The sequence below is a fragment of the Pezoporus flaviventris genome, unplaced genomic scaffold (genome assembly GCF_033815535.1).
Source record: "Pezoporus flaviventris isolate CSIRO_AGI_PZ_B2104156 unplaced genomic scaffold, CSIRO_AGI_Pfla_v1 ptg000007l, whole genome shotgun sequence".
Lineage (NCBI taxonomy): Eukaryota > Metazoa > Chordata > Aves > Psittaciformes > Psittacidae > Pezoporus > Pezoporus flaviventris.
This window is the reverse complement of record NW_026892555.1, coordinates 21,853,347-21,880,450: the sequence shown is the minus strand read 5'-3', so window position 1 is coordinate 21,880,450 and position 27,104 is coordinate 21,853,347. Positions and strand designations below refer to the sequence as shown.

At 41.6% G+C, this 27,104-nt stretch overlaps 1 protein-coding gene across 1 annotated transcript in view; it reads right to left on the bottom strand.

Moving 5' to 3' along the window:
- NIPAL2 (NIPA like domain containing 2) overlaps nucleotides 1-25,717 on the bottom strand; it is a 43,830-nt gene extending 18,113 nt beyond the window's left edge. Inside the window, exons 1-3 of the mRNA XM_061448001.1 lie at nucleotides 25,354-25,717; nucleotides 9,633-9,701; nucleotides 6,372-6,543 (exon numbers count right to left, since the gene is read on the bottom strand). Coding sequence (XP_061303985.1) covers nucleotides 6,372-6,543; nucleotides 9,633-9,701; nucleotides 25,354-25,458 — 346 coding nt within the window. The 5' untranslated portion in view covers nucleotides 25,459-25,717. The remainder of the gene's footprint in view (nucleotides 1-6,371; nucleotides 6,544-9,632; nucleotides 9,702-25,353) is intronic.
- Between the last annotated feature and the right edge of the window lie 1,387 nt (nucleotides 25,718-27,104).

Genomic DNA, 27,104 nt, shown 5'->3' with positions numbered 1-27,104 from the left:
AGCAGGCTTTTATGTGGTTGAAGAGATGCAATAGCCTTCCCATCTCCCACACAGACACTGCTTAAACTGCTCTGATTCAGTCATATGTGGAAGCATCAAAGAAAGCTGGGCACCAATCAGCCTTACTGTTTCACTCCCCATTTTGCTACCAACTCAGTATATGGGCTTGCTCAAGACAAATTGCCTCATAGAGGTATAGCATTCTGCTTCTTTAGACTTTAATGTATTAAAAGCTTTTAAGTAAAGAAGCAGCAGTACAATCAAGAGGAAGAAAGCCACTGCAAAACCGTACTGAACTATGAACCAAGAGAGTGATCATGATGCCTGCAAACAAGCAGGTGTAAGAACCAACCTATGTACCATACAGGAGCACTGCCCATGGTCTAGAGGAGCTTGTAATAAGGAAGGAGAAAAATGGAACTGAACCCTGAATGTAACCTCCTGTTCCTTGGGCCACTCTTTCTCTTTTTCAGCTCTTCTCTGCCAGCTCCTAGACAGGCCTCTTTGGGATGAGCGGCAAGTGGCAAGGTGAGCAGCAGTAGTGGTCAGGCCAGGATTTCTGGTAAGCAGCTCAGTGTGGACATGTGCTAGAGAGGGAAGAAGGGATTTTGACTTAAGACGGATGAGACTGTTGGCCACCTGGGAGAAACCGCTCTATTCCAGCATACAATATTAGAGCATCTACCTCTAAGGAGAAGCAAAAGAGGCTGAATAGCTCCTGTATAAAAGAGAGATGAAGAAAGGCCTTTGGGAGAGATGCATTGGTAATGTTAGATTCATTTAGAAAACTCAAAGAAAGACTCTGCCCAGGAGGGACAGTGAACCTAAACCCATTGAACCTAAACATATTGAACATATTGAACCTAAACCACTGGATGCTGTTACAAGAGCTCTGTTCCTGTCTACACCATGAAATTCTAGGTTTATTCTTGAAACAACAGATCTTTGCTTCATTAACTCTATTGTTCAGATGGAAAAGTGAATTTGCGGTTAGCTAGTAGATACACTCTAGGTAAATCTAGAGGGGCTAAACCAAGAGGTAAACAGAGAACTAGAATTCAGCATCATGTCTTTGTTACCCAGTCAGTAGAAAATCGGATATAGCAGAAGTCATGAATTTAAACTGCATCAAGAGTGATGGAGATCTATGCAAATGATTAAGTGCAATAAAAGAATTTTCAACTGAAAATGTCTCACTGAAAGTAAGCTGCCTGACACAATTTTTCTTTATTTGATGTTTCAGTGACAGCTTTGCTGCAGAAAAGACACTGGTATCCAGGCAACACTGGTATTAGCAGAGCTACCTAGGTTTACCCACCCATTTTGCAGAATATTTTTGTACTCATTTCACTGGGTGAAATACCAAAGGAGGAGTACTAGCCATGATTCAGACTAATGTTTACACCTCTCTCAGTCTGTGCAACAAGAAAAACATTTTGCTTTGAGACCAAGCATTTACACTGTTTTATGCAACTTAAGGGTCTACCTCCACCTAATGATGCAGTTCAAGTTCCCCCAGTTGATTCTGCACTATCTCTTGAGCCCTGCTGAAGCTGTGGGGATGCAGTTGCTGCCAGTCATATTTTAAGATGTGACCTGAAAGTATGCTTTATATAGACAGACCCTCAGTCTACCTTCCAAGATGAGATTCAGGACCATCCCAGTACAGAAACACTTGGAGATGCTTCAATCCATCACCAGCTCAAGATCTTGTAGTCTGTCACACAAGATCTGGGAAGATGACGAGGCAAGGTAGTACATTTGATCACTGCAGCTCAAATCAGCAGGAGGTTAAGGGGATGGAGAATGGGGAGCAGCCTTATTTCCACAAGGGATCCAGAGGCTGCATAGTAAGAGGGGGACAAGGAAAGAAGTCTGAATGCCAGTCATAAGAGGAAAGTGGTTTAGCTGAAGGATAGTATGAAAAAAATATTAAAAAATGGTACCCAAGTATTTTTATTAAGGACATTCAGAAGGAAATGAGCTGTTTTGGAGAAAGGAGCTTTGTTCACGGCCTTGGGGCAGAATAAAGCATCTCTCTCCCATGCACAGAAGGACAGGAAACACAGATGACTCCTAATGCCCATGCACAAAGCACAAGGACAGGCAAGTCCATGTGCACTCTGCAGGTGTTGGCAGATAAATCACAGCTGGTTTTGAGTGCCTGTATCACCATCTCCATGGTGGAGTCTGCATATAGACAATTCATCTCCGTGTCCTGACACTATCAGCTTACAACCTCCTTCATCTTGTCATGCCTACATCTCAGATATACTCTTGTCCAAGGGGAGGGCAGAAGGAGGTCAAGGAAAACCAGTCTGCTGACCTACTGTGGGTCATTTTAGGGTAGACAAGAGAGAGGATCGGTGTGAGAGGATGGATGCGTTTAGACCTGGTAGGACGTGGGTCTCCTTCAGGGCCAGAGCTCTGTGTAAGGGAGGATTAACAGAAATTTGAAGAAACTTAGAGAATACCTGTATGCATAGCCATACAGATATTCTTTAACAGATAGCTCTGAGAGAGCTAGCTCTGCCCAAGATATCTGGGAACAAATTCATCACAGCTAGTTTATATGATAGATACTACTGGTGCACTGAATACAGAGGAAGATATTACAGAATTCAGTCCGTTGGTCCATAAGCCCTTGACAGCTATCCTGCACTAGCTTTTCTAACATGATTAAATATTAGTACTGCACAAGTGGTGGACAAAACATGAAACATTTTTTTCCTAGCCTTAATGCCAATATTCTTATAAAAAAAAGGCAAGCCAAATATCAGAGGAATTACTCAAAAGAGAAACCATTAAGGTGAGCTTAATTCTGGAAACTGCGTTATAAACACACCACAGAGAGAAGGAAGAACCCTGAAAATCTTTTTGTTGCATCTTCTAGGCAAGTCCAAACAAAGTATTTTAAAGAATAGTCTGGTGAACCCACTTCTCAATAGTAACAGTTCTCAAAATCCCAGATTCTTGGGCCACTAAGATGTTACATTACAGTGAGTGGGAGAAATATTCCCATTTCTGTGAGAATATCTGAGAAACCTTTTCCTAAAGCACCCTCAGGGATATCAGTTTTCAGACCTAAAGCAATTTCTTGCCCTACAGCTATTTAGAAGGAATATATAAAAATGCAAAGGGATCTCAACAATATAGGTCTAAACAAGTTATGTGTAAAATAATGTTCTACAGAATGATGAAAACTGCAGAAGAAATGATCTCTGATACCACTGGCCTCTAACACCTCCCCCGCACTCCCAAGTTATTTCTGCAATCAAAACCAAGACAATGAGCTAAAACCCACAACAGCCTAAAATTACCCGAGCTACATGTAAAATATGAGTTTTAATTTTTAAGTATAAAAAGCTTTTTAATGATCACATCAAACATGTATTAGTCCTCCTCTTTTAAATTAAAAATTTACTAATTTCTCTTCTTGAAGAAAACAACTGCTGTCTTCTCAAACTATTTAAAACCCTGAACAGATGTAGAGCTTGCATCATTGCAACCACACACAGAAATACTTCCACTGTGTAAGAAGAAAAATATAGTCTTTGTAGCTTAATTCTAAAAAAAAACCAAATTAAAATCTACTGGTGTCATGCCAATCCATGGTCTGTGGTGCTGGATTCTCTCCAAAACCAGCCATTAGCGCACCCAGCTCAGTAGAATGAGGCACAAACTTTTCACTATTTAATTGATACCGGCTTAAATGCAAAATCCAATTGGATGCAGTCAAATGTGGTAGCAGAACATAATTGATGGTGGCTCCATCTATTTTAAGCCCCAGGATGCTTCCCGTCTCAGAGGGTTGAAGATATATGATGGGTATAGCCCAAATCCATTCTGGACAGACTCCTGTCTGCCTTATCCTCTACCAAAACCTTAGTTTCCAAGCAAAGGAAAATTGTCACACAGACCAAGAGTGACAGAGATCTGCAAAGAATCCCCTAGATGATCAGGCATACTGCAAAACACATGTCCCTCAGTACAAAGTAGGTTCTGAGTACCCAGTGTCAGTGAGAGTCAGCTGTTACCATCTGGGATGCGTTGACACCAAATCTGGAAAAAAAGCTTATCAGAAGGGTGGACTCAGGGTTCAGATACACACTTGGAGTTTGTTATCAGCTGCTTAATTTCTTCATTTAAAAAATTAACTTATGAAAGGCACACATTTAACAGTACCACAGAACAACTGTCAACTAGTCTGTGCCAAGTCCACCCTCCACCACCTAAAAGAAGTCACAGCTTAAGGAGAAAACTATTGCTTGATCTTTTAAATTGGAAGACCTGATGACTGAATTATCCTCTGCCCACTTTTAGTAGATGATGCACATGTGTCTTGGTCAATTTGTCATTACCCTAAATGATGAACTCTTCTAAAATTAAAAGGATGCTCTGTTTCTCTTTGGCTTTAATTTCAGAAGACAAGGAAGTATCTAGCGGTAGGAAGTGTTACTGGGAAGTTATTGCTGTAGTTGGCTGTCTACATCATTTTTACTTTCTTTTCCTTCAGGGAATGTTTGCTAGACTAAATAAAATTTCAGATAGCTCTATTGTTTGGGCAATGAAATGGATACTGTCAGCTGATATACGGGAATGGAATATAAGATATTAAAGTGCTTTCTGGGGTCTTCCAGGATAAGCATTGTGGGTCAGTTAAAAAAAAAGAAAAAGTTATAACAAGCTATAACAGTTCAGAAAATGGTTTCTTGGTGTTTGTTATAAGTAAGAGGAAATGGAGAATGGAGGAAACGGATGCAACTTTTTAACACATTGCAAAGGTAAAGAAGAAGGAATCTGCACAGATAAAAACCAACTCTAAATATGACATCTACTTTGTAGCAGTTTAATAACCAATGGCATTTTTTCCCTTCCTAGAATCATAGAATCATAGAATAATTAGGGTTGGAAAGGACCTTAAGATCATCTAGTTCCAACCCCCCTGCCATGGGCAGGGACACCTTATGCTAAATCATATCACCCAAGGCCTTGTCCAACCTGGTCTTGAACACTGCTTTTCACTTCTTTCTAGTTTTATATATTTGCATTTTATTTAGTTTGGGCAACACATTAAATTGGTTAATGTTTGTTTATGTTCAGATACACCTGGAAAAGTCTGCAGGTGTTAAAAATACAACTACTGCCACCAAAATCTCTGGGATATGTCATATTAATTTACATTTTCATCTCAGATAATATCTCATTCCTTTCTTTGAGAAATCTTTCCTACAATGGTGAGCTACCATGGCTTTGTATCTCATTCTCCTAAATTCTGCAATGGTTTAACATGAAATGTAAAAGTAAATTGCCTGCAGTTTCCTTCCCCCACTATCTCTGCTAAATTGTACCCACATATGGTTGGCTGCCTTCTTCCACTACAGCTGGGCAGTCCACCAGGAAGGTAATTCATCTTTTCTACATTCTTATGCAGAATCACTCACTCACTGCAATGTCACTTCCAAGCGTGAAACTGGTAGCTAGAGACAGACCATGAGATGTTATCATTTATGAACAGCAAGGAAATGAGCTCCAGTGTATGCAGAGCTGTTGTGCTATCTCAGTTCTGAGTGTTTCAGCTGTGGATATGAAATAACTTGATTAAGGGATATAGCTGCATCCTGTATTCCTTTTTTTCACAGCCTTTGTACAATATTGCCCTGTCCACTCTGCATTAGCATAACATGACAACATACTTTAAAATGTATGTTTCTTTATCAAACATCTTTACCTCATACCTGTCAATATGTTAATTACAAAAAATGCATAAAGAGTAAGATCATAAGAAACGAGACCTAAGGACAGGACTTCTGCTAACATCCAACTAATTTACACATGAAAGAACAAATTAATTTTGATAATGTCCATAAATAAACTAAGCATTTCAGGGAGTTTCTAGGCCCTTTTTCTCACATGCTGCAGAGAGTCAAGAAAGCTTGCTCATGTCAACATGAATTATGGTGATGGGCAGCAGAAACCACTTGGTGTGATCGTAACATGGAAAATACACTGCAAGTACTCGGGATCAGACCACAGCTCTATGCAGTCAGCAGGATGCCAGCCCCAAACTTCAGGGGCTTGCAGAGCCAGCAAGGCTGGTACGCTAATGGATGACCAACTGCTAAGAGCTAGAGGGCACAGAGTGACACAAAAGGCACAACTACAGAAAAAGAAAGATATTAAAAGAATCTCTAAGTAGAGGGTTTGTGTTAAGCTGTCAGCTCATGTAATTATATGAATAATTCCTTTTCAAACCACAACATTAACATTTCCCCCCTCTGTTTCTGCTGCAGTTCCTGAAGTATTATTCCTCTAGTTACACACAAGCATCCAATTAATGTACCCAAGGAAGAAATGGCAAACCGTCTCACCTATGACAGATACACATCCCAGTGGTGCGATAAGGGCAATGGGGGCAAACCCATAGGCTGTGAAATTGCCCACCTCTCCAAGCCCCAGGAGGGTGGTCGCACACCACCATCGCTTGCTCACGTAGTAGGGCTTCGGCTCTGTTTGGTAAGCCAGTCGGAGACGAGTGCATTTCTAGAAAATTAATTATTAGGAACAGATATGAAAAGAAAGACTTCCATTGTGCTCTTATGTCTGACAAAAGCGGAATAATTAAGGGGGCTGTCAAATTCAAATTCCAGGTGTGTCAAGGTTTCCTTTTTAAACATGACTTTCAGCTTGTTGTTGCAGAGCTTTTTGTTAACTCAGAGCTGCTTCAGATGTGTGCTTTCTTAGCTGTGGTGGAAACAGCTGAAAAATGAGACTTCTGAATAAATCTGAAAATTATTAAGTGAATACTAACTAGGTAGTGCTTCCAAGCTGTCACTGCGCACCTCTGTTCTTCTCCCAAAGCAAAGCTTAGTAGTTGTGCTGGGAATCTAGTAACAATTAAAGGCAGGAGGAGATGGGGCAGAATTAGAAATGTGGCAACAAACTTGGAAAAGGGAACTGGGTAACATGGTGTTCCTGCTCCATGTTACACAGGCTCACCAGAAATACGATTTCAAAATAAAAAAGGCAGCACTTAGTCACATCTGCTGTAGGGAGAACTCTAAATTAATTAGATAGATTTTAGGATTTGGCTACGGTCTCCTGTTTGACCTTACAACGAGGTCTTGGGTGAAGCATCATTTTCAGAAGGAAAACCAATTATAGCTGTATCAACAGGTATTATATATACTCAGGCAATACTTTGGCAGTGTTTCTTGTTACACAGAGAAGGCATCATTGACACATGTTGTAATTGTTTTCTCTCTGGCTGTACAACAAGAACCTGTATATAACAAAATGATTTGACTATGATCACACTGGTCTCCTTCAGGAAGGCATCATGATTGGGAAGGATGCAATGTTTACCACATTATTTCTGCAGAACAGTGTTTCCTTCCTCAGATTTCTCACAAGCTTCTCTGCACATGGGTCGAAAAAATTGTAAACCAAATGATAGTTATTACAGTATAAATGGTGGTAAAATAATTTTTGTTCTCCAACACTTGGTATTTGACTTCTGAAGTGTCCTTGCAGAGTCCCTGGGAAGTTACAAGCAATTTTCTTCATAATCCAATTCTACTCTGCTTTACAGAGCATGGGCCAAACAGTAACATATGTGGTACACCACAGTCTCAGTCGTTCCTGTTGTTGAGAGGACACTGCACGTTACTGCAGCTTCAATGCTGTGGAACATGTTCAGGAGACGAAATCCTAAGAAGTTTAGCCCTCCAAGAAGAAAAGAAGCACAAGGAAATCAAACTTCCTTGAGGCGCAGGCTAGCAATTCACAGTAACATCCAGGATTTTGCATGTTCCATTTTTAAAAACAAAAAAATGGATCAAAAAAAGCCCAACAAAGATCTTATTGAAACAAATATTAAATAATATTCAAATCAAGAATCTAAGTTTTTGCTGAAAATCAATAGGACAAGTTCTTAACTGTATCTTGGGCTCTGGTTTCTCCCCAGGATTCTTGCAGAAATAACTCTTGAGGGCACAGTGTGATTGAAAAGATGTGCAGGGAACACGGGAGAGTGAGCCCAGTGCTCTCCTACAGCCTGCTTTCTCTAGATGCCTGCTTGCTTTCCATAGTGATGTGTGTGGATGGTATTTAGGTGGAGGCTGTATATAATCCAGCTGAAAAACATTGCAAATGGTGGGCTGTTCCTTAGCTGATAACTAGCTAGAGGGAAGATAGGGAGGATAACTGACTACATGGTGGGAAAGGAAAGAGGGAACAATAAAATTTGGTTTGTCCATTTAATGAGTGTGAAAATAAATGTTGAGATCAAAGGAAAATCATTGCTCATATTTATAAGATATTGTTACTAAATGGAGAAAAATCTCTTTAAAAGGATAAAAAACCCCAACAGTTTAAACTGCCAAATAGCAATGCAGAGCTATTGGGTTTTCTTAAACAGCATTTAAAAAAAGCTAGAAGATAATGCAAATCCAGTAAATGCTTTCAAGATTACAAGTCAATAAAAGTCTGTCTGCACGCCTCGGTACCTCCCCTGGCAAATCATCACTTTAGCACTCAGTGCCTGCAACAGACAAAATATATGAAGTCTCAACAACCTTGTTTTTATGGGCGACACTGAATTTTCACTTCACCAAAAAGAGTTTTGCCATTGAAACAGATCCTGTCCTAGTAGTGTCACTGTCAGCAGATTGGAACTCATATTGAAGAAGCAGCAGTCACCTCAACCTGCCTGCTTTCTCTGGCAGATTTCTTTCAATGGGATTCTCCAACTAAAGATATTTAAAATAGAAAGGAATCGTTGAAGAATCCTCCAGCATTAATAAAAAGGGTTATTATTAATAAAAGATTTCATATTCTTCAGCTTTCTGCTTCATCCTTTACAGAAAAAGCAAGAAGTAGCTTTATATGGGACGTATACAACTCAAAATACAAGCTAGCAAAATTACTTTTCCTGGACAACTTACATAACAACGTCTTCTGTGCTTAAAAGTTAGAAGACCTAAAAATACCATGAAGTCTAAAAGAAAAAGATTATAATGTATTACTTAACTTTCTACTGAGTATGTATTCTAATTATTAATACAGAAAGGATTTTAGAAGTCTTACCCTACAGCCTTCTGCCATGGTTGTAAATTGAGTACCTCCATTGATTTTATAATTTAAAATTATGTTTACTCAGATAATTTCATCTTAATTGCAGAAAGAAAAGTAAAATTGTCTAAGTTGTTTTGGGGCCCAATATTGCAAAAAAGCTTTATGTCATTATGCATTTAATTACATTAATTGCTTCATTAAGTGGTGCCTAAGACTTTGCAGTCATTTTCATTTTAGATTTGGAAACTCAGCCAGGTTCATGTGATGATCAGTGAGACCACAACTGGGTCAAAGCTGGTATTTCTTTATGACACATTACAAGGAGGAGGATTTGTAATTTGTTATCCTGTTCCAACACAGGAATCACAGCACAGAACGGGTTGAGAGCTATCACACTGCCAACTACTGCAGCAAGGCACTTTTAAACTAGCATTAAAGAGAGGGAATATTTCAAAAATGCAACGGAATTTGTATTTTGAACTTCACCATAAAAACAAATTGTAACATAAGTTACTCGCTACATGCAAACAACTGAATAAAGAGAAACAATTTCATACCTGTATATTCAAAGAGACACTAATCAGAAAATTGGAAGCAGCAGCAAGTAAAACTCCAAGGAGCTGAGTCTGCAAGATCACAAAACAAAGAAACACAAAAATGCTTATCATTATTTTAAGAAGAACAATACAATTGTGGTTTTCTGGTATCACATTGTAACCCAATCAAAACTTAATTGTTGTACTTTTCAGTCACTGAGTTCATGCTGCACTGAGTAAACTCCTAAAATAATACCTCTACAAGGTTGGCTAAGGCTTAAGTAGTAAATAACTGGGAATGGAAAGGACATCCTGGTGCAGGAGGTGGCTTTGCTCTCTTTCAGTAGAACATCTTCTTAAATCCCATGAAAAAAAGAAACCACAAACAAACAAACAAGCTAGACAGGTCGCAGTTGAACATTACATTTAACTGGTTTTTTTTTTCAGAAAAGAAAACCAAAAAAAACCCCACAAATAAACAAATGAAAGAATACACACTAAGCAAAACACAAAACCAAACCAAAACAAAAAACAAACCAAACAAAAACACACACACACACACACACAGAAACAAACAAAAGACCTGTTGTGTTACATAACCCAGAAGGAAAATCGACAGCAATCACATTGGAACACACTTATGTTACGTGTTAACATACCCACCATTTGACAGGGCAGCCAGGAACACAGGTCTCCTGACAGTTTCTTTAATGCATTGCGCTATCTCATCAAATTCTTTTCTAATCAGACCGCCTTAATTTTACAAACTTCCTGTGAAGCTGAGAAATTGAAAACATTCAAGCAGGATTCATTATTCTGGAAAGCAGCCATTTAAAGAAATCTTTTCAGCAAGCTCAAATAACAGGTACATGGTAGAACTCCCCGTCTACTTTCAAATACTGTGACATTTTGTACATTGTCATAAGTGTAATCAAGGCCCATTCAAGGTCACTGGTATAGTTCTGTGAGGAGCCCCATTAGCTTTTACAGAAGACAGACATACTATCAGTACGTTTGCATAAATAAGGTCATGGGAACATAACCCAGCTACTACAAAGCAGCATCCAACCCAGTGCTCACTCCCTCAGCTTTTATGACTCTTCTCCAAGGACACCTGTGAACAGTCAGTGCCAACCAACCACAGAGACTTATTTATAAAGAGTAATATGGGGTCCAGTAAGCTCCTGGTGGGGATACGGGCTCCATCTCCGGCAGCGTTCAAGGCCAGGTTGGACAGAGCCTTGGGTGACATGGTTTAGTGCGAGGTGTCAAGGTGTCCATGCCCATAGCAGAGGGCTGGAACTTGATGATCTTAAGGTCCTTTCCAACCTTATAGAATTCTATAATTCTATAATCCTAAAAGGGATGATTATTGCTGTAGCTAGGTAATTCTCAGATCAGGAAAGCACATCCCCAAAAGCATGAAGAAACAACAGCCTTGTTACAAATGGATAACAAAAATGCTTTTTTAAAAGACAGAACTGAATCCAACTGTCTGTTGGAAATGCTCATGCATTTCTACAGTGGCTTACATTCAGAAGGAGAAGCAGACATCAAATTGCTCTGGTTGAAATGCTTGGCTGACTGCCACATGTCAACAAGACATGACTGACTTGTACAAGGAGATGCAGAGAGCAGAATGCAGGAGGTCAGAGGGCTCCTTTTGCTCACACACCCTCTTTGCCAAGTATCACAGCACCAATGCCACAGCCTGTGTACAGAAAGAATTCAATAAGAAGCATTACTCAAGAGTTTTGCGCACACCTTGTGGTACCTGGCCACTGGAGGTCCTTCTCATCTTGCAGTCCCTCCCCACAAGCTGGTATCCAGCGCTCTCACACACTGTGCATTTTCCAGGCTGAGGGAACAACCTTCACTTGGAGCAGTGGGGAGTATGTGACAAGATGTCTTAGCATACCTCAGCACAAACCTCTGCTGAGATCAAGCACTAACAGTTACAAGGACACTAGCAGCCCTGAAGCCTCCTTCTAGACCAGAGAAATGCTGTGAAATGGTCCCCACCTAAAGCTCCAGAGGAGCAGAGGGGATGGGTTTTCCTTCCTGAGGCTTTGATGACTTTACTCAAAGCTTGGTCACTTCACAGATGGATTATTGCACTCCCCTCATCATCCTGCACAGACAGCAGCTTCACTACAACTGCAGTTAAATCAAAATTATTTTCTTGCTCCCAAAGACTTGTTCTTTTTAAATGACAACATGCTCCCTTGTGAGGGGGTGGACAAGTGACCTTGTCAGCCCCATCATGAAGAGTTGAAGAATGAGGAGACAGTAGGGAATAGAAAACAGAAACTGCCACCTCATTTACCCCATCATTTTGTTGCTTTCACATCAGTAACTGTAATATATCCACACTACTCCCAAGAAGAGAAACCAGTATCTCTGCAGATCTTTTCATTTCAGCAGCCAATTCTACCCTTACAGATGCGTCTTTGGGTTACCCCTTATAGCTCCTTTTTCCCAGCTTTCAGCCAGGGTCATAGTCACTGTGCAGGACTTGGGAAGCAACCAGCACACTAGGGAGGAATCAGCCCAAAAGATGATGTCCATACAGCTCTGGAAGTAGAATTTGCATGCAGTTGGTGGGCAGAGGATGAGGCTGTGTTCATCTGTCATCTAAAAAAATGTGCAAAATCGTATGGGTACTGGTGATAACCCGAGTACCTGCCTCCAGAGACTGTGAATCAAATGCCACTTTGATGGATTTAAACACTGCATGGGCAGGGACTCCAGCAGGAAGTTTTCCAATGTCCTGCAGCACTGTTGTCCTCTCCATTAGAGCAACAACTTTTGTGTCATGGTGGTTGCTTTGTCAGGTACCTCTCTGAGGCTGGCACAGATATCCTTTTTGGACCATGCTGTGTCTGAACAGGAACCATCATCCCAAAAGTCAGTTCTCTTCTTAAGGTTCCAGAAATTGCCAGGAATAGAAAACAGGACAAAAACCTGGATCTTCTTAATTTCTGTGAAATACAGAGACATGCATGACTGCTGTCTCAGTACTGCTCAGTGAAATACCGAGATCAGCATTTCCTCCAGCTGAGGTTGTGCTGGAACTTGGGCTAAGTGATGGGCCCAGCTCAGCAGGACTCAGTGCTGGGCAGAGCTGTGGGCAGAAGACCAGACCTGCTGTGGCATCACTGGAGTACAAGTTGGTGGCCTACATGGCTGAAAATGGGTCCTGGTCTATGGGCAGGGCAGGGCTGTGGGCACTTTTAGGGCCCCAACAACCACATGCAAAGCTGCTGAGGTGACACTCCCTTGTGCCTAACATAACCAACCTTCTGTGTTCAAGGCAAATTCATAGCAGTGGCCTAGGCTCAAAACCTACCCTCATTGCTTAAGTCATTTTATTGTAATGACCCCGTGTTTCACCTGAGCACTGCTCTTGGCATGTATACTGCACTGCCTGCTCCAGATTGACATGTGTTAATGAGCTCTGATTAATAATATGATATCACCATACTCCCAAACTCAGGGCTGGGTAGACCTCTAAGGATTAAAACCAGGGTACAATGCCCTAAGGAGATCAAATATCACAGGGATCTGCTCAGGGACATGAGATGAAAGTATAGTAACTCCATGCAGCTATAGCATGGCTAAACTGTCATATACACGTTCATACTCAGACCTGCCAATATTAAAGAAAACCACAGGGAACAAAAATGCAATAAAGAGGAAAATAAAATTGCAAACTTCTCAAATCAGAGCACATCTTAAACTGGCAGGCAATTTCTAACACACAAGAGTTATCACACACAGCAATGCTCAAAGTAGGAAAGAGAAAAACAGGATACCATATCCCAGGCTAGTAAAGCCATGCATGAATGAAAGATGACCTGTGACAGAAGATGGATCACTGTATCAAACCAAAATGGTTGCCGTTTTTTCCTGAAGGCCACAGCAACCTTTCTGTTGTCATGTCACATAAAAGGCTTCATTATTTGTACTGTGTCTGCCATTCAACACCCTTTAGAGGCTAGAAGGCTGGTGGAACAGCCAGTTTGATAAGTAATAAACGTTATATTCTCTGAAGACAGAGATATCATCCAGTTGTGATATTATCCACAGCACTGTGGGTCTTCCCACACAGAAGTCTTGAGACAAAACTTTATTAGGGAATTCAGTTACAAACACCACAGAAATTTGATTTCCTTTACCTTAATACATTTTGGAACCAGCCATGAAAGTCACTTGCTGGCTTTGCAGTCCTTTATGGATAATCCCCAAGCACACAAACCATGGACTGAGGCTGTGGATCTGCTGTTTTCCTTGGTGGCAAAGCCAGCTTGAGGAATGCCTTCCTCTGGTCCCCTGTTCCTTCACTGCCTCCTTTGCATTTGTGGGGCTGGAAAGGAGCTGCTCCAGGTTTGAAATAATCCTCTCAGACCATACCCTTTTAACATTATGTGCCTTATAAGCCACCTGCCAATGTTTAACACTAAAGGCAGATCAAAATTGGCAGGGTTGGATGGGTTAGTGGGCATCCATTTGCCAAGTGGCAGCATATTGCTATTCAAAATAGATGAGCAGCAGTATAGATGTGCAGCAGTATAGCATAGTTCCACACAGTCCCACTTCAAGCCCTCATACGGGATCTAATACTTGTTTACCCTAGCACCTTTTCATAGCATTCTGGCACTATTTTAAAAAGGCATTTTATGCACAAGGTCTTTTTATTGTCAAAGTAAAATAGGAAGGTTACGGCACATGAAAGCCAGGCTGAAATCTAAACCTTTGGCACTAATTCTAATAAATTTATCCCTTGCAGACTAAGATCTGCATTAAAGACTTTATTACACAGTGAAATGCAATTTATCCATATTACATGTGTGTTTTCCTAATGGACATTAAACTGCAGTTGCCAGGACTGTTAAATGAAAACTTAGAAAAGTTAACTTGATTTGCATTGATCAAAAGGTACATGGCCATTATTTATGGAAACTTGCTATGCTATAAACCGATGAGCAGAAAAAAAAAAACCACTTCAAATGTGTATTGTCAGCTCACTCATCAAGTCTAGTTAAAACCATTCCTCCTATTTGTCTTTATTTCTGCATTTATTTGTGCTCTAAGTGGGTTCCCCACAAACAAAATGACACATACTGCTTCAAAAACTACACATTGTTTCTGTTAATTAGGATTTTGACAGGTCTGAATGGATCTCATTAAGGGGGGGGGGGAAGCCTTCTAAACTTCCAATTCTGAAGTAACTCTGAAGCAAGGGGAATTCAGAGTCCTTAACAAAAACCATATTTTTCAAAGATCCACCATGTGTAATTAGAAGAGGCTTATCATTTAGCTGTTATTATTCAGGGAGCTCTGGATGTACTCAGTGCTTTACAGATGCATAAAGAAAACAAGGTCCTTGTTTCAATGGTTTTCATATTGCAATTCATATACTCATATATGGGTTCAGGGCCATGTGAAGTACTGAAGGACAGCTGAAATAAAAGGGCAATTACCAGTACTGGAACATGTAATGAAAAGAATTTGATTTTTATTGTGACATAAGAGGACATTGTTAAATCTACAAGAAGGAGCAATTAAAACATTTGGCACCATCTTTGCTAGGAAGAGGAGAGAGAATTGGTAGCTAAGTCAGGCTAAATCTGAGTGAAGACAAGACAGTTTGCACATTTTACACAGATAGCCAGGCTGGTTTCCAGACCACAGTAAATACAGGTCCTATCTCATGAATATTACAGCATCCTCACCTTTATTAGGTTTTGCCTTTCATTACATCACAAATTTAATACATCTTTTTGCAGAAAAGAGACAAACTGTAAAGGTTAGAAGGAGAGCCTGGTAAGTTATGAAAAGGTATGGGAATTTGAGAGGATAAAACAACTGCAGAAATGGGAACTTTCTAGTCATCTCCATGCTTTAATAATTTTCATGATATTTTATTTATATTTTTCAGTGATTTATTAATGTCAATAATGAAATATGAATGGTGAATAGTGAAATATGCTAAGGCAACTTTCTATATGCTCAGTAAGGTTATATACAAACATATCCAAGCCCTATAATGGTAAAAAGCATTATGAGTAGTATTTTTTTTTTTCTTTTGAAGAGTTACAACCAAACTTCCCAAGACCTAAACTTCAATTTCTTATCATCAGTAAGCAAATCTCAAAATCAGAAATAAATGGGAGAACGGAGAAGCAGCAGAATGGATTTTTACACCGTTCCTCAAGTAAACAGCCTGGTATACTTTGCTGCATAACCAAAAACTATTTCATATTCTTACTACTTAGATTACAATTAAAATCTTCTCCAATAACTGTATAACAGAAGCTCTGAGGATTTCAATCATAGCTGATAATATCTTACACAATTTTCTCAAGGACCATCACATAACATCTCCATGGCAACTATAGAAATAACATACCAGAAAAAGCAAGAAAATAATTATAAACTTTTGCCATTTTACAGGTCCCTCAGGAGAAAGGAGACAAGCCAGCATTGCCTGACCAGCTACTCCCACAAAATGGCCAGCTGGCTCAGGGATACTCCTCTGTTGCTGCCGTGGAGCAGGCTTTCTGAATGTTAATGTTTGATCCTGTCCAATTCCTGGTGTACAAGGTAAGGTTCAATCCAGAGCACTCAAAGCCCAGGTATATTAATACCCAGAAACCACAGCCTGGCTGACACTGAGAGGCTGTGCTGCTCCTCTCCCTGTTTCAAGTGGCTCCCTGGACCCATAAATAGAAAGCCAAGGAGGAGATGCAATGCTTATGGGGAGCTGGAGCGTACCAGTTCATGTCAAGTGAAATGGAGCTAGCTCTGCCTGTACTCAGAAAGACAGGCAAGCTCAAAAGGGAGCCATCTCAACAGCTGAATGAATAGTGCTTTTAAGTGTTTCATGAGGTTGCAAAACAAGGCACAGAGAGTACTGTCAGAGACATGGCTCATTCTGCATGTACACACAAACATGCATCCAAACCAAGCATACCTAGCTCATTCCCTCTTGCTATTGTAGTACAATCATGCTGGAGTACAAATGAGCTATTTCTGATTCCACTTAAATGAGACACACAAAACCCTGACAGAAACGTAGCCAATACATTTACCAATTCTTGAAAGAGCTTTTAATAAAAATCTCCCTTTACCAGCTGAGAAGAGCTCATGAGGGGAATGACATCTCTTTCAGCATGCACCTCTCCAGCATCACTTTCCAGGCAGGCTTGTCTCCCATCCTGTCTCAATTAATCCTCTGTTAGCTGTAACTAACCATTCCTTTGATGTGCACAGAAAAAGCTTCTTCACACACATCACAACCCAAGTGAACATTGTCCTGTTGCCAAACCCCAGTGTCACACATGTGGGCCAATGGTAAAACAAGGCTGGAAATGAAGACACTTCCAAACCAGTGGTGTGTCAGAGCAGCTTCTAACAGAAGTAACAACGGGGGGGGGGGGGGGGGGGGGGGAAGATGAGATCTGATTGCATTTAAACCAAAGTTTGATCCCTCTGTTAAACTACTACTTGATTTTATGGTAGAGGAATAGGCAGCCCAAAGGCCCTTCCAATCTGCTGTTCCTGTAGAGGAGGGGTGCTGTACTGTAGTTCCTTGCTTTTCTTCCTGCACCTCATGCATTTGGCTCTCCTAGTTCCAATTCACAGAATGTTAATCACTTACAGATAGTTCCTAATGCAAAAAAAAAAAAAACAAAAAAGACTGGACTGCAGAAGGCAGAACCTTCTGGTTAGCAACATTATTCACTGAAATATAAACAGCTGCTAGATTACCAGTGATGATTTCAAAACAAGAGGTCTTGCACTCTAAAACACGCACACATACATATGGGTGCATACTCACACAAACACAACCGGATGCTTTTAATTTGCAGATACTTCTGGTCAAAAATGTAAGATGCAAATTAGGGAATAACAAATAAAACCTTTAAAGAAAGGTATCTACTCTCCCTTCTGCTGCAGAAAACAAATCAATTTATCCGAATGATCCCTTCTAGGTACCTTTAGCACCTTTCCATGACATTCTCTGTTGCACCTACAAAAATAACAAGGTGGCAAGTTTGTCTTTTTTCCCCTCAGTTTTGAGTACAACTGATCTTTCAGCAAGTGTACCTCACAGGGGTTCTCACATATAGAACTTTGTCCTTTTCTCTGGTAATTTTGCATTAGTATAGGATATAAGGGTCAGAAAGCTGCTTCTGAACAGGGATTACTACTGAGATGGGGCCATGAAGTGAAATTCACTCTACTCCCTCTCAGGAATAAAAAAAAAAAAAAAGAAGGAGAACACTGAGCGTCTGGCTCATGATGCGAGTGCTATCATCTCTGTGCTTTTGTAAACCACACATTGCACTTCAGTTTGTCCTGGCAGCCTCTAATCTATAGTTGCTGTAGTTTAACTCCAGTCAGCAGCTCAGCCCAGTCAGCCTCTCATTCACTCTGCCGCAGCAAGATGGGGGAGAGAGTCAGGGGGGGTAAAACTGGAAAAAAAAAAAAATACAAACCCAAACCTGTTTCTGTCTCACCCCATGAGCTAACAGGCAAATCAAAAGCTGTGTGCACAAGCAAAGCAAAATCCAGTACTCACTACTTCCCACAGGCAGGCGTCCAGCCATTTCGAAGCCAGCAGGTCTCTACCACACATAACACTTGGGAAAGCAAATGCCATCACTCCCAAAGTTCCTCCTTCTTCCCCCAACTTTTATTGCTGGTGAAAATCTTGTACGGTATGGTGTATCACTTTGGTCATTTGGGGTCAGTTGTACCAACTGTGTCCCCTCCCAGCTTCTTGTGCACCCCCAGCCTACCCCTGGCAGGGCAGTGCAAGAAACAAAAAATGCCTTGATGCTGTACAAGCCCTGCTCACCAATAACGAAAACATACGCATGTTATTCACACTTTTTTCATCACAAATCTGAAACATAGCACCATACAAGTTACTATGACAAAAATTAACTCTGGTCAAAACCAGTATGATAGTCAAAAGATGGAGCTAGAGTCTTGATCAAATGAAAGCTACTATTATTTGTTTGACTGAAGCTTCTGCAGACACTACAAGCTTTACTTTCCCTCATCTTGACATAATAACTGAGTCATTGCTGCATGAAAACCCAGACAATGAATGAGAACGTTCACAGTGCTTTAGTCACTTTAGGGAGACAAAGATTGTCACTGAAAGATACTAATGTCATTAGAAATCAATAAACACAAACCTTGTGGAAATTCCAAAGCAGGCAGAACAACAGACAAACAAAAGCACATCAAAAAACCCCGGCAAAACCAAAACACAAGCAGAAGACAAACATTAAAACATAGTAGGTTAGAGTCATAAAGCAAAGTAAGTGGAGTCACAATCTATTTACTCCCAAGCTGGAGATCCCCAAAAAATTAAACTAGGTTTTAATTGGGGTTTAACTGTCTGGGTACAAGTCTCTTATGTACCTAAAACATTTTGATTGTTCTTCACAGGAACTTCTTTTCAGTGGCAATACCCTTGGCTGTTGCAGAAAAAGGCTTCAAGTGTAAACCATATCATATGGCAAAATGACCTTGTTCTGTGCAGGATGACAGCTAAGTGATCAAATATGTTAGCCAAGACTGGTGGAGATTTTATCTCCCATGAAACTGGTTTGATTCTAGAGGATTAAATGTCAGCAAGAGACTATGTACACCCATGTTACTACTTCACCTCAGTCAATATGAAGAAGCCATGTCCAAGGAACCAGCATTTGTTTTGCTGTCATTGCTTCCACACATGGAGGTGTTTTCCTCTGAACTTTGCATTCACCATAGGCCTCTGCATCACAGCATTGATTCTATGGAACATAGAAGGATACAAAGGGAAATACAGCCAAAGAGTCAGGGTATGTCTCATCCCATGATTTCTATGACAGTTCCATAACCTCTATTCATCTACTCATCATGGGCAGAACAGTTCATATCACTAAACAGGGCCAAAGCTTCCAGCCTAGATGAATCAACAATGGATATCATGGAGGACAATGGAGTTACACTGGTATAGCCTCAATTTAAGCAGTACACATCTGTTTAGTTTGATACTGACTATTTACTTTTGGGTACACCCTGTAAATATCATTGCCACATTTAAGATCTCTGCTCCAGGCCTGGTGTCGGTTTCACACACCAACTGTCTTTTGAAGATGCTGGCAGTATGTTCCAAAGTCCAGATTAGTCGCAGAATGGAAATCATATCTCCCAACTGTTCACATTAACAAATGCCATTCTTCAGGGACAATCTGTAGTGACATTATAAACATGAGCATAACAATTTATACATGTCACCAAAACTCCAAATGGAATAATTGCAGCCTCCAGTTACTAGGTTAGCCAAAGGTCCTCGCCTCCCTTATGACTGAAGTACACAGTTTGTTGTTCGCTTATCTGTCTAAAGCCTTGGGGTTTCTGTTTGGTCAAATTTCTACTTTGGATTCTTTTTATTCCTTCAAACAGGAGTTAATCAGATCCAGCACACTGTTGGAGACATGCAAGGATAAGATTCCAATATCTCTTTTTTTCCCCTCTGATGCCCAAAACAGACTTCAAGAGCATAGGAAGAGAAAGATCATGCTTCAGCTTCAAAGAGAAATGAAGTCTTCTTTGGGTCACAAAATTGTAAGGGGCCAATGTCACAGGTGACATTAGATAAAAGTTGCCCTTCTCATATAAACAATTATATCAATGAGTGTTTTCCTGTCAGTGTAGCCAGGCAAAGTGCCCCATCAAGTAGTCAAATGAGTGCTACAGCAAATGAAGTGGCGGAAGCACAGATTCAAGATGAGAGCAACAGAACCACTTTGGGTGGCAGCAATGTCCTAGTTCCACACAGCAACCCCATGAAATCTCAGGAGCAGATAGGTCTGGCTGCTCAGGCAAAACCCTTCACCCCACATCATCTTGCAATTCCCAGGTAAGGCTGGGACACTAAAATCAACAGAGCAGCCACAGCCAATCTAATATAGTCCATTATTTGCAAAGTAGCATAGAAGTTTGGGGCAGGGATCACAAAGCACTGCACTGAGCCAGACCTTTCCAAATCAAGGTAGGGTTCAGACTCATCCCATGCTTGGTCTTCCCAAATCAGTGTTAAGGGAAGAGTAGCACAGACCCTGCTTTGCTGGCTTCAGACTAAATCCGATTCCACTGTTCCAGATCACTGTTCTGAAGAGCAGTGCTTATGATTTAAGCCTTGTTGTGAGTGGCTGAGCTTGATATTAGTCTGCACTATGCCTACAATCTTCCTGTGAAATACCATTTTGAAACAGTCCAAAGCAAAATAATTTCTGCACTAGGAAGGATATGTATTAACTTGTGTCTCAAGTTCCCTTGGCATTTGTCTTCTGCACTGCACTTTCTGAGAAATGAAAAGAATTGTCATGTTCCTTATCACCTACAAATTCCCAAATTAACATTCTCAAACCTCTTAAAACATATTAGTGTAATTACAAAGCTCCTGTTTAACTCACTGTCACCTTAATAAAAATAAATGCACATGTTCCTTAACATCCTCGGGAAAACTGAAAACTCATTTTACTGTAGCAGCTCTTGGGATGGGAAGCCCTGAAAAGAGTCTGAGATTAAGGAAACACAGCCCAATGAGAATCAGGGAACAGGCACTCAGCAGTTACAGCTGGTACTCAACACAGCCCCAGTCCTGTGACACTGATTGTTTCCAATCTACTGGCTGAGGTCTCCAGGAGGAACCACCAAGACTGCTTCAGTCAAAACCACCTGTGACTTTTCAGCCTAAATAAAGGGGATTTGCTCACCAGCTTCTGTTGGCTGTCAAACTAGGACTTGTTCAAGCAGTTCTGCCAGCAATATTGAAGAGATGAAGTGTCCAGACAGATGGAGGATGAGCTCTTCCATCAATAACATCTGCTTTGGGTCCTGTGTCCTCAAAGCTCAAAATGTGGGGCTGATCTGGTTTGCTGTATCTACTGCCCAGCACCAGCCTGACAACTAAAGAACACCATGAGTTTCAATGCCCTTGTTTCCTTTCAGGGAACAGTTTCAGAATAAGGAGCTGGGGGGAAGTGGAAAAATTTTTCACCAGTCTTCACAGATGAGTACAGTAGCAGAGAGCTGTGTGAAGACAAGTTTGTCTCTACTCTTCCCATGCTCCAGGACTGGCTTACTGATTAGCCTGGAACAGTTAACATCTGCAGTCCATCAGGAAGTAGACTACAGCATGAGGTACCCTACTGAGGCTGAGAAAATGGCATTAAAAACCTATGAAACACTTAAAGTGGAAAAATCAGGAGGGTTTGCCTTCACCTTTGTCCTGGGTTTGGCTGTAACAGTGATTTTTTTCTCCTTCTTAGTAGGTGGTGCAATGCTGAGGCAACCAGGAGCCCAGGAGAGACTTCTTCACTCTATGACAAGTTCTCATTCATCATTTCCAGTTACATCTTCATTCACATAAATCACAACAACCTTTAATAGCCCAATAATACCTGGTAGTTTGTTTCTGTGAGAACAAAGGTGCCCCACTTGAAACTTGGCTCCCATCCACCTTGACATGCTCTAGAACTTTCCCTTATTGAAAGTCATGGTTGGAAATTTCATTAAGCACTTAAAATACCCTGGTGAATATTTGTAGGATGTGCCATGCCAACTCTTTTCTCTGATGACAGTGCCAGATGAAGAGGCCCTCTCTGGTTTTGGGGTGCTTCCTCAGCCAAGCGGAACAGAGAAATAGTCTTCCTCTCCATGGTGGCAGCTCCTTGCCCTCCTGCACTGAGGCAGCACAGGGGCAAGTGCCCTCACAGCAGCAGGAGTACCATCAGGGACTGTGCAGCCACTGGAAGAAATTGGGACCAAATCATACCCTCACTTTGCTGAGGCTCAGTGGAAGAAGACATCAAGCCTTTAGCAAGGGGATGAACTGAAGAACTGAGTACTGAGGGGATGAACTGAGTACTGTTTCTCCTTGAACATAATGAGCTAAAAAGCCCTAACTAACACTTCACAGGAAATCTGGAGTTCATATTTACAATAGAAGGCAGTGTAGGCAGACCTCACAAAGATGTGTTTTATTTGTGGGATGTCTCATCACAGCTTATAGCAGCCACCCTGCCCACCGATTAGACCACACAAAGGATCAGGTTTCCTGGCTGCATGTATTCACCACCTGCGTCAATGGCCTGTGACAGGCTGTGATATATTGTCACGGGACGAGAGGCCACAGATCCATCTGAAGGAGCTGTCCACATTCTAAACCTCAAATATAGAGCCAAAATGATTTATTACCACAGCCCATGAAATAAAACAAGCTCTCGAGGTGAGCATCTGGGCAACTAGTAATAACTCTGAGTTTATTAAGAGACAGGCAAAGGAGGAAAAAGAAGCAGGAATGAAATGAATTTCCATCTCTAGCTCAGCTTCCGCACTTGAACAACTACACGCTGTGACAGCACACAACAGCCATGTGAAATACTGAGTTAGAGAAGTATTACATCTGAGCTTTTGCTGACTATTCTTACCCATCTGTTTTCTCCTTCTCTGATACAAAGTCAAACCAAGATCAATATTGTGGATAATATCAACTAGTCTTGAGAAATGGTTTTATCCATAAACAACAATATCAGAAATAAACAACCAACCTTTTAGAAGGACTGAGGGAAATAAAGGATTAAACTGAGGCAATTACATACACTGTCCGTTAAGCAGAGAAGGCCCACAGGTGGCGACTTCTCATATTCACTACCACAGCAGACCCAGAAATATTACAATAATATTAGTTTGTCAGGAAATACTTCAGGTAGCTAAGTACATATTTCATCAGATTTTACTGCGTCATTAAACACTCCCATGACACACACCACAGTGCTGAGACAGGGAAGGCTGTGGCAGCACAGGATTCTGTGCTGCTGATTTCGGAGGTGTAGTTCCTCAAGCACCAACCAAGTTACATCCACACATGCCAAGGAGAAGCCCTACCTCTACTCTTCTTTCAAGACTTCACATTTGGCCTTCTACCCTTATGCTGACAACTAGCACTGACAGGAGACGTGACAGGAGAATAACCACAATTAACAAAACAATAGTGAAGAAATGTAATGCCGACAGAGGGAGGTATTAAACTGCACAGCCACATGGACACAGGCACTTTAACTTCTTCCCAGGAGCTGCGTGTTTATAGACATCACTACTCACTCTAGTGCCACAGATCTCCCCAATACATGTATCAGACCTGCTGATCCCATGTGGATGTCTCTGATGCCTATGTGGCACTAGGCAGCTGTGACTGGCAGCCATGCCAAGCCCCTCATGTCTAGAGACTCTTGAAAACAGATCTCATTCTTTCACCTCCTGATGGCTCATGGGGCTGAAGGGCTGAAAAACACTCCTGCAAAAGCAATTCATCACAGCCTTCCAGAGGAGTTTCCAGGCAGGTGGGAGCTGGGGCAGTTGTCTCTGGTAAGAGATAGAAAACAAAGAGCTCCTCTTTAAACCAAACCAAGAGAATGAAATGGCCTCAAGAAAAGGGAAAGAGTCCTTGTGTGAAGACCTGAAACTGGATTGATCACAGCCAGGAATGGAGGGAGAATAGACTGCTTCTGATATTTCCAAACATTTAACATGTGAAAATGGGGGTGGACAAAAGGATGTGAAAACACATGAGCCAGAGTTGATCATTACCTGCTCCAAAGCTTCAGCTCAAGTAAATGGAAGCACAGAAAAATCAGTCTCAGCCACAGACAGCCAAGCAACTCTGAGAAATGATTCATGTGTTCCCAGAGAACCACCAGACTTAAAACACAGCAGTCCTCGCGCGCACACCCCCCCCCCTACAAGGAGTACCGGGACAGGGCTGGGGGGCAGGTGGGTGTTGCCATGCCGAGGGAGTTCCCTGTTACTGCCTTTCCCTGGCAACTCTGCAAGCACTTGCAGCTCTGGGGCCCTAACTCCCAAACCCCTTGGCTCTACACTTGTCTCTCATAAGGGATCTCAGCTCTGGTCCTGGGAAGTTCCGCTACCAGCAAAGAGTCCTGCTGCTCTAGGGACCTAAGCACAGGAATTCACAGGTTTCCCTCCCTCTGAAAACACGGATGTCTCCTGCCATCAGGATATTTACGCAGTAGCAAACGAAGAATTCAGAGGGGAAAGTTTTTGGGACCTTCCCTGAGCTACTACCTGCTACTGGGCTGCTCACAGATTAAGGAGAGCAGTTAGTTGCAAGTCATTTTATGCACAATTTATACCAATACTTTGCATCATAAAAAAGTGGTTTGCTTCTGATGCAGTGAAAAACAAGAATGTTGAGTAACCTCCCATGCCTCCTAGTCTGTGAAACAAAAAACAGGGAAAAGGTAAAGGGCTTAATCAACCTCCAATTCATTTTTATTGTTAACAGATGCTTCAAGTTGCTAGATCTCAGGCAGCTTCAGTCTGTCTTTTGCAGTTGCCCAAATACATTGTCATCACTGACAGCAACAGAAACACTGATGACAAAAACCAGCAGTGCTCTACACAGAACAACGCAGCTCTCTGCCCAGTTCCTGCTCACAAAGGACTGCTTGGAGCAGGAAACCAGGGCTGCAGGAAACCAGGGCTGCACAGGCTGAACAACAGGGTGAAGGGGGAGCAGGTGCCCACAACAAACAGGCACTGAAAAGGGGCTCTTCAGAGAATAGTGGGGAGAGACTCAAATGATGACCCTGCTCTCCCTGTGTCCATTTGTATCTGGCCCCCAGCATGAGGCCACATGGCTGACACTTACCTTGTGTGTATGGTACCAGGGTCCAGAGAGGGACTCACTTCCAGTGTCTGGCCCTCCAAAGGACACATTCCAGGATGCCCACTCCAAAGCAGGGAGGATGATCATGTCCCTGTCCTCAGGCCCCAGCCACTGGCCATTCCATGGGCTGCCACACCAGAGTTGCTGTGAGGAGCACCAAGCACGACCAGTATGCAGCACTCACTTCCTGGTGCATGGAAGGCTGTTCAGTGCGTCGCTCCACACATAGGCACCTGCAATCAAAGTCTGTAGCTACCAGTGGGGACCAGGAGACCCTCAGCTAAGGAGTATTTGTAGCATAGGAAATGAGAAGAAGCCTGACAGGTTTTGCGGCTCCCTGCCAGGCTATTCAGGTACCTTTTATTTTCACTCTCTGATGTCCCCAGTGCCCCACCCTGCTCTGGAAAGGAAGCCTGGGAATTTAACTCCTTCAAATCAGTGCCTAAATCTAATGGTCAGTTATTAATTCCTCATTGCTGGGTTGAAAGCATCGGAAGTTATTGTTCCTATATGCATATAGTCACTTGCCTAAATTCTTACTTCTGTCATTTGTTCTTTGGCTGTATTTCCTGAATGGTTTCTTTGCAGAGATTCCAGGCAATGGGTTTGTTCCCAGTCTGTGGCTTTATCCTTTCATGCTGTTGGTTTTTATTTTATCACTTAAGCTCTCCTGGGGAAAACAACAAATGAAAAAGCACATTAAAAGGAAGAGTAGGATCTAGCAACGTAGGAGCTTAGCAGAATTACATGGGAGAGAGAAATAGGCTTATAGAAAAGTATAGAAAGGAAGAATTAAACCCCTGCATCTTCAGGCTCTGGAAAAGATAACTGTTTGCAATCTAGAGAGCTCATACTGTACCTTGGGTGTATTTGGTTTGAAAATATCCAGGTTCCTGACAATTACTGTAGCAGACAAGGGTCAGTAGGCAGTTACTCTATCACCTGCTACAGAATTTTCTCCTACTCTCAAGAATTGGCATCGATTGTTTAATTCCAGTGGGACTGGTGGTCCTGCCATTGGCAAGGCGCCCTGAGTGAGAAAAAGTCAGCATGCAGAAGAGCAGGCTGGGGACTGAGTTTCCAGCAGGCAAATAGGTGTGATAATGGAAATGAGCAGCAGCAAAGTTGACTGCAGAGAGAGAAATGAGGATACAGCCCCTTGGTGCAATTAACCTGTTCAAAAATGGAAGGAACAAGCAGTTGCAGGAAAGAAACTGAAGTTCAGTTAATACTCTTCTTCTTGACTACCTAACCAATGTTTGCACTAGCCACAAAGATGTTATTTTAATTCAGCCAGAAGGTGATATAGGAAAGGCAGAAGTGACAAGGTAGCGCTTCAGTTGGATGATGGTATAACACCCTGAAATAACAAGCAATGTTTTGTTCCTGTGTGTGGCCTAACTTGAAATACCAGTTTCTGTGAACACAGATCCAATGAGTCCTGTGTAAATACTGGAGCTAGCTGAAGCCATGTATACATAGGTACACTGGATAAAAACAGCTCCAATATTTCACAGCTATGTAAATCGCTGCAGACTACTATTTCAGCATTGTCTAATTATTCCCTGGAGTCTAAGCTTATATTAAAAATAAAAAATAAATAAAAAAAAAAGGTTTCTATGCAATTTGGGTTATGGTTGCAAAAAAAAAAACCCTTTACAGTGGAACTGGAGTGTAAACTGCTGCAGTGATACTTGCCTGGTCTAGAGAGAGCTGCAACAATAGCTCAGAGG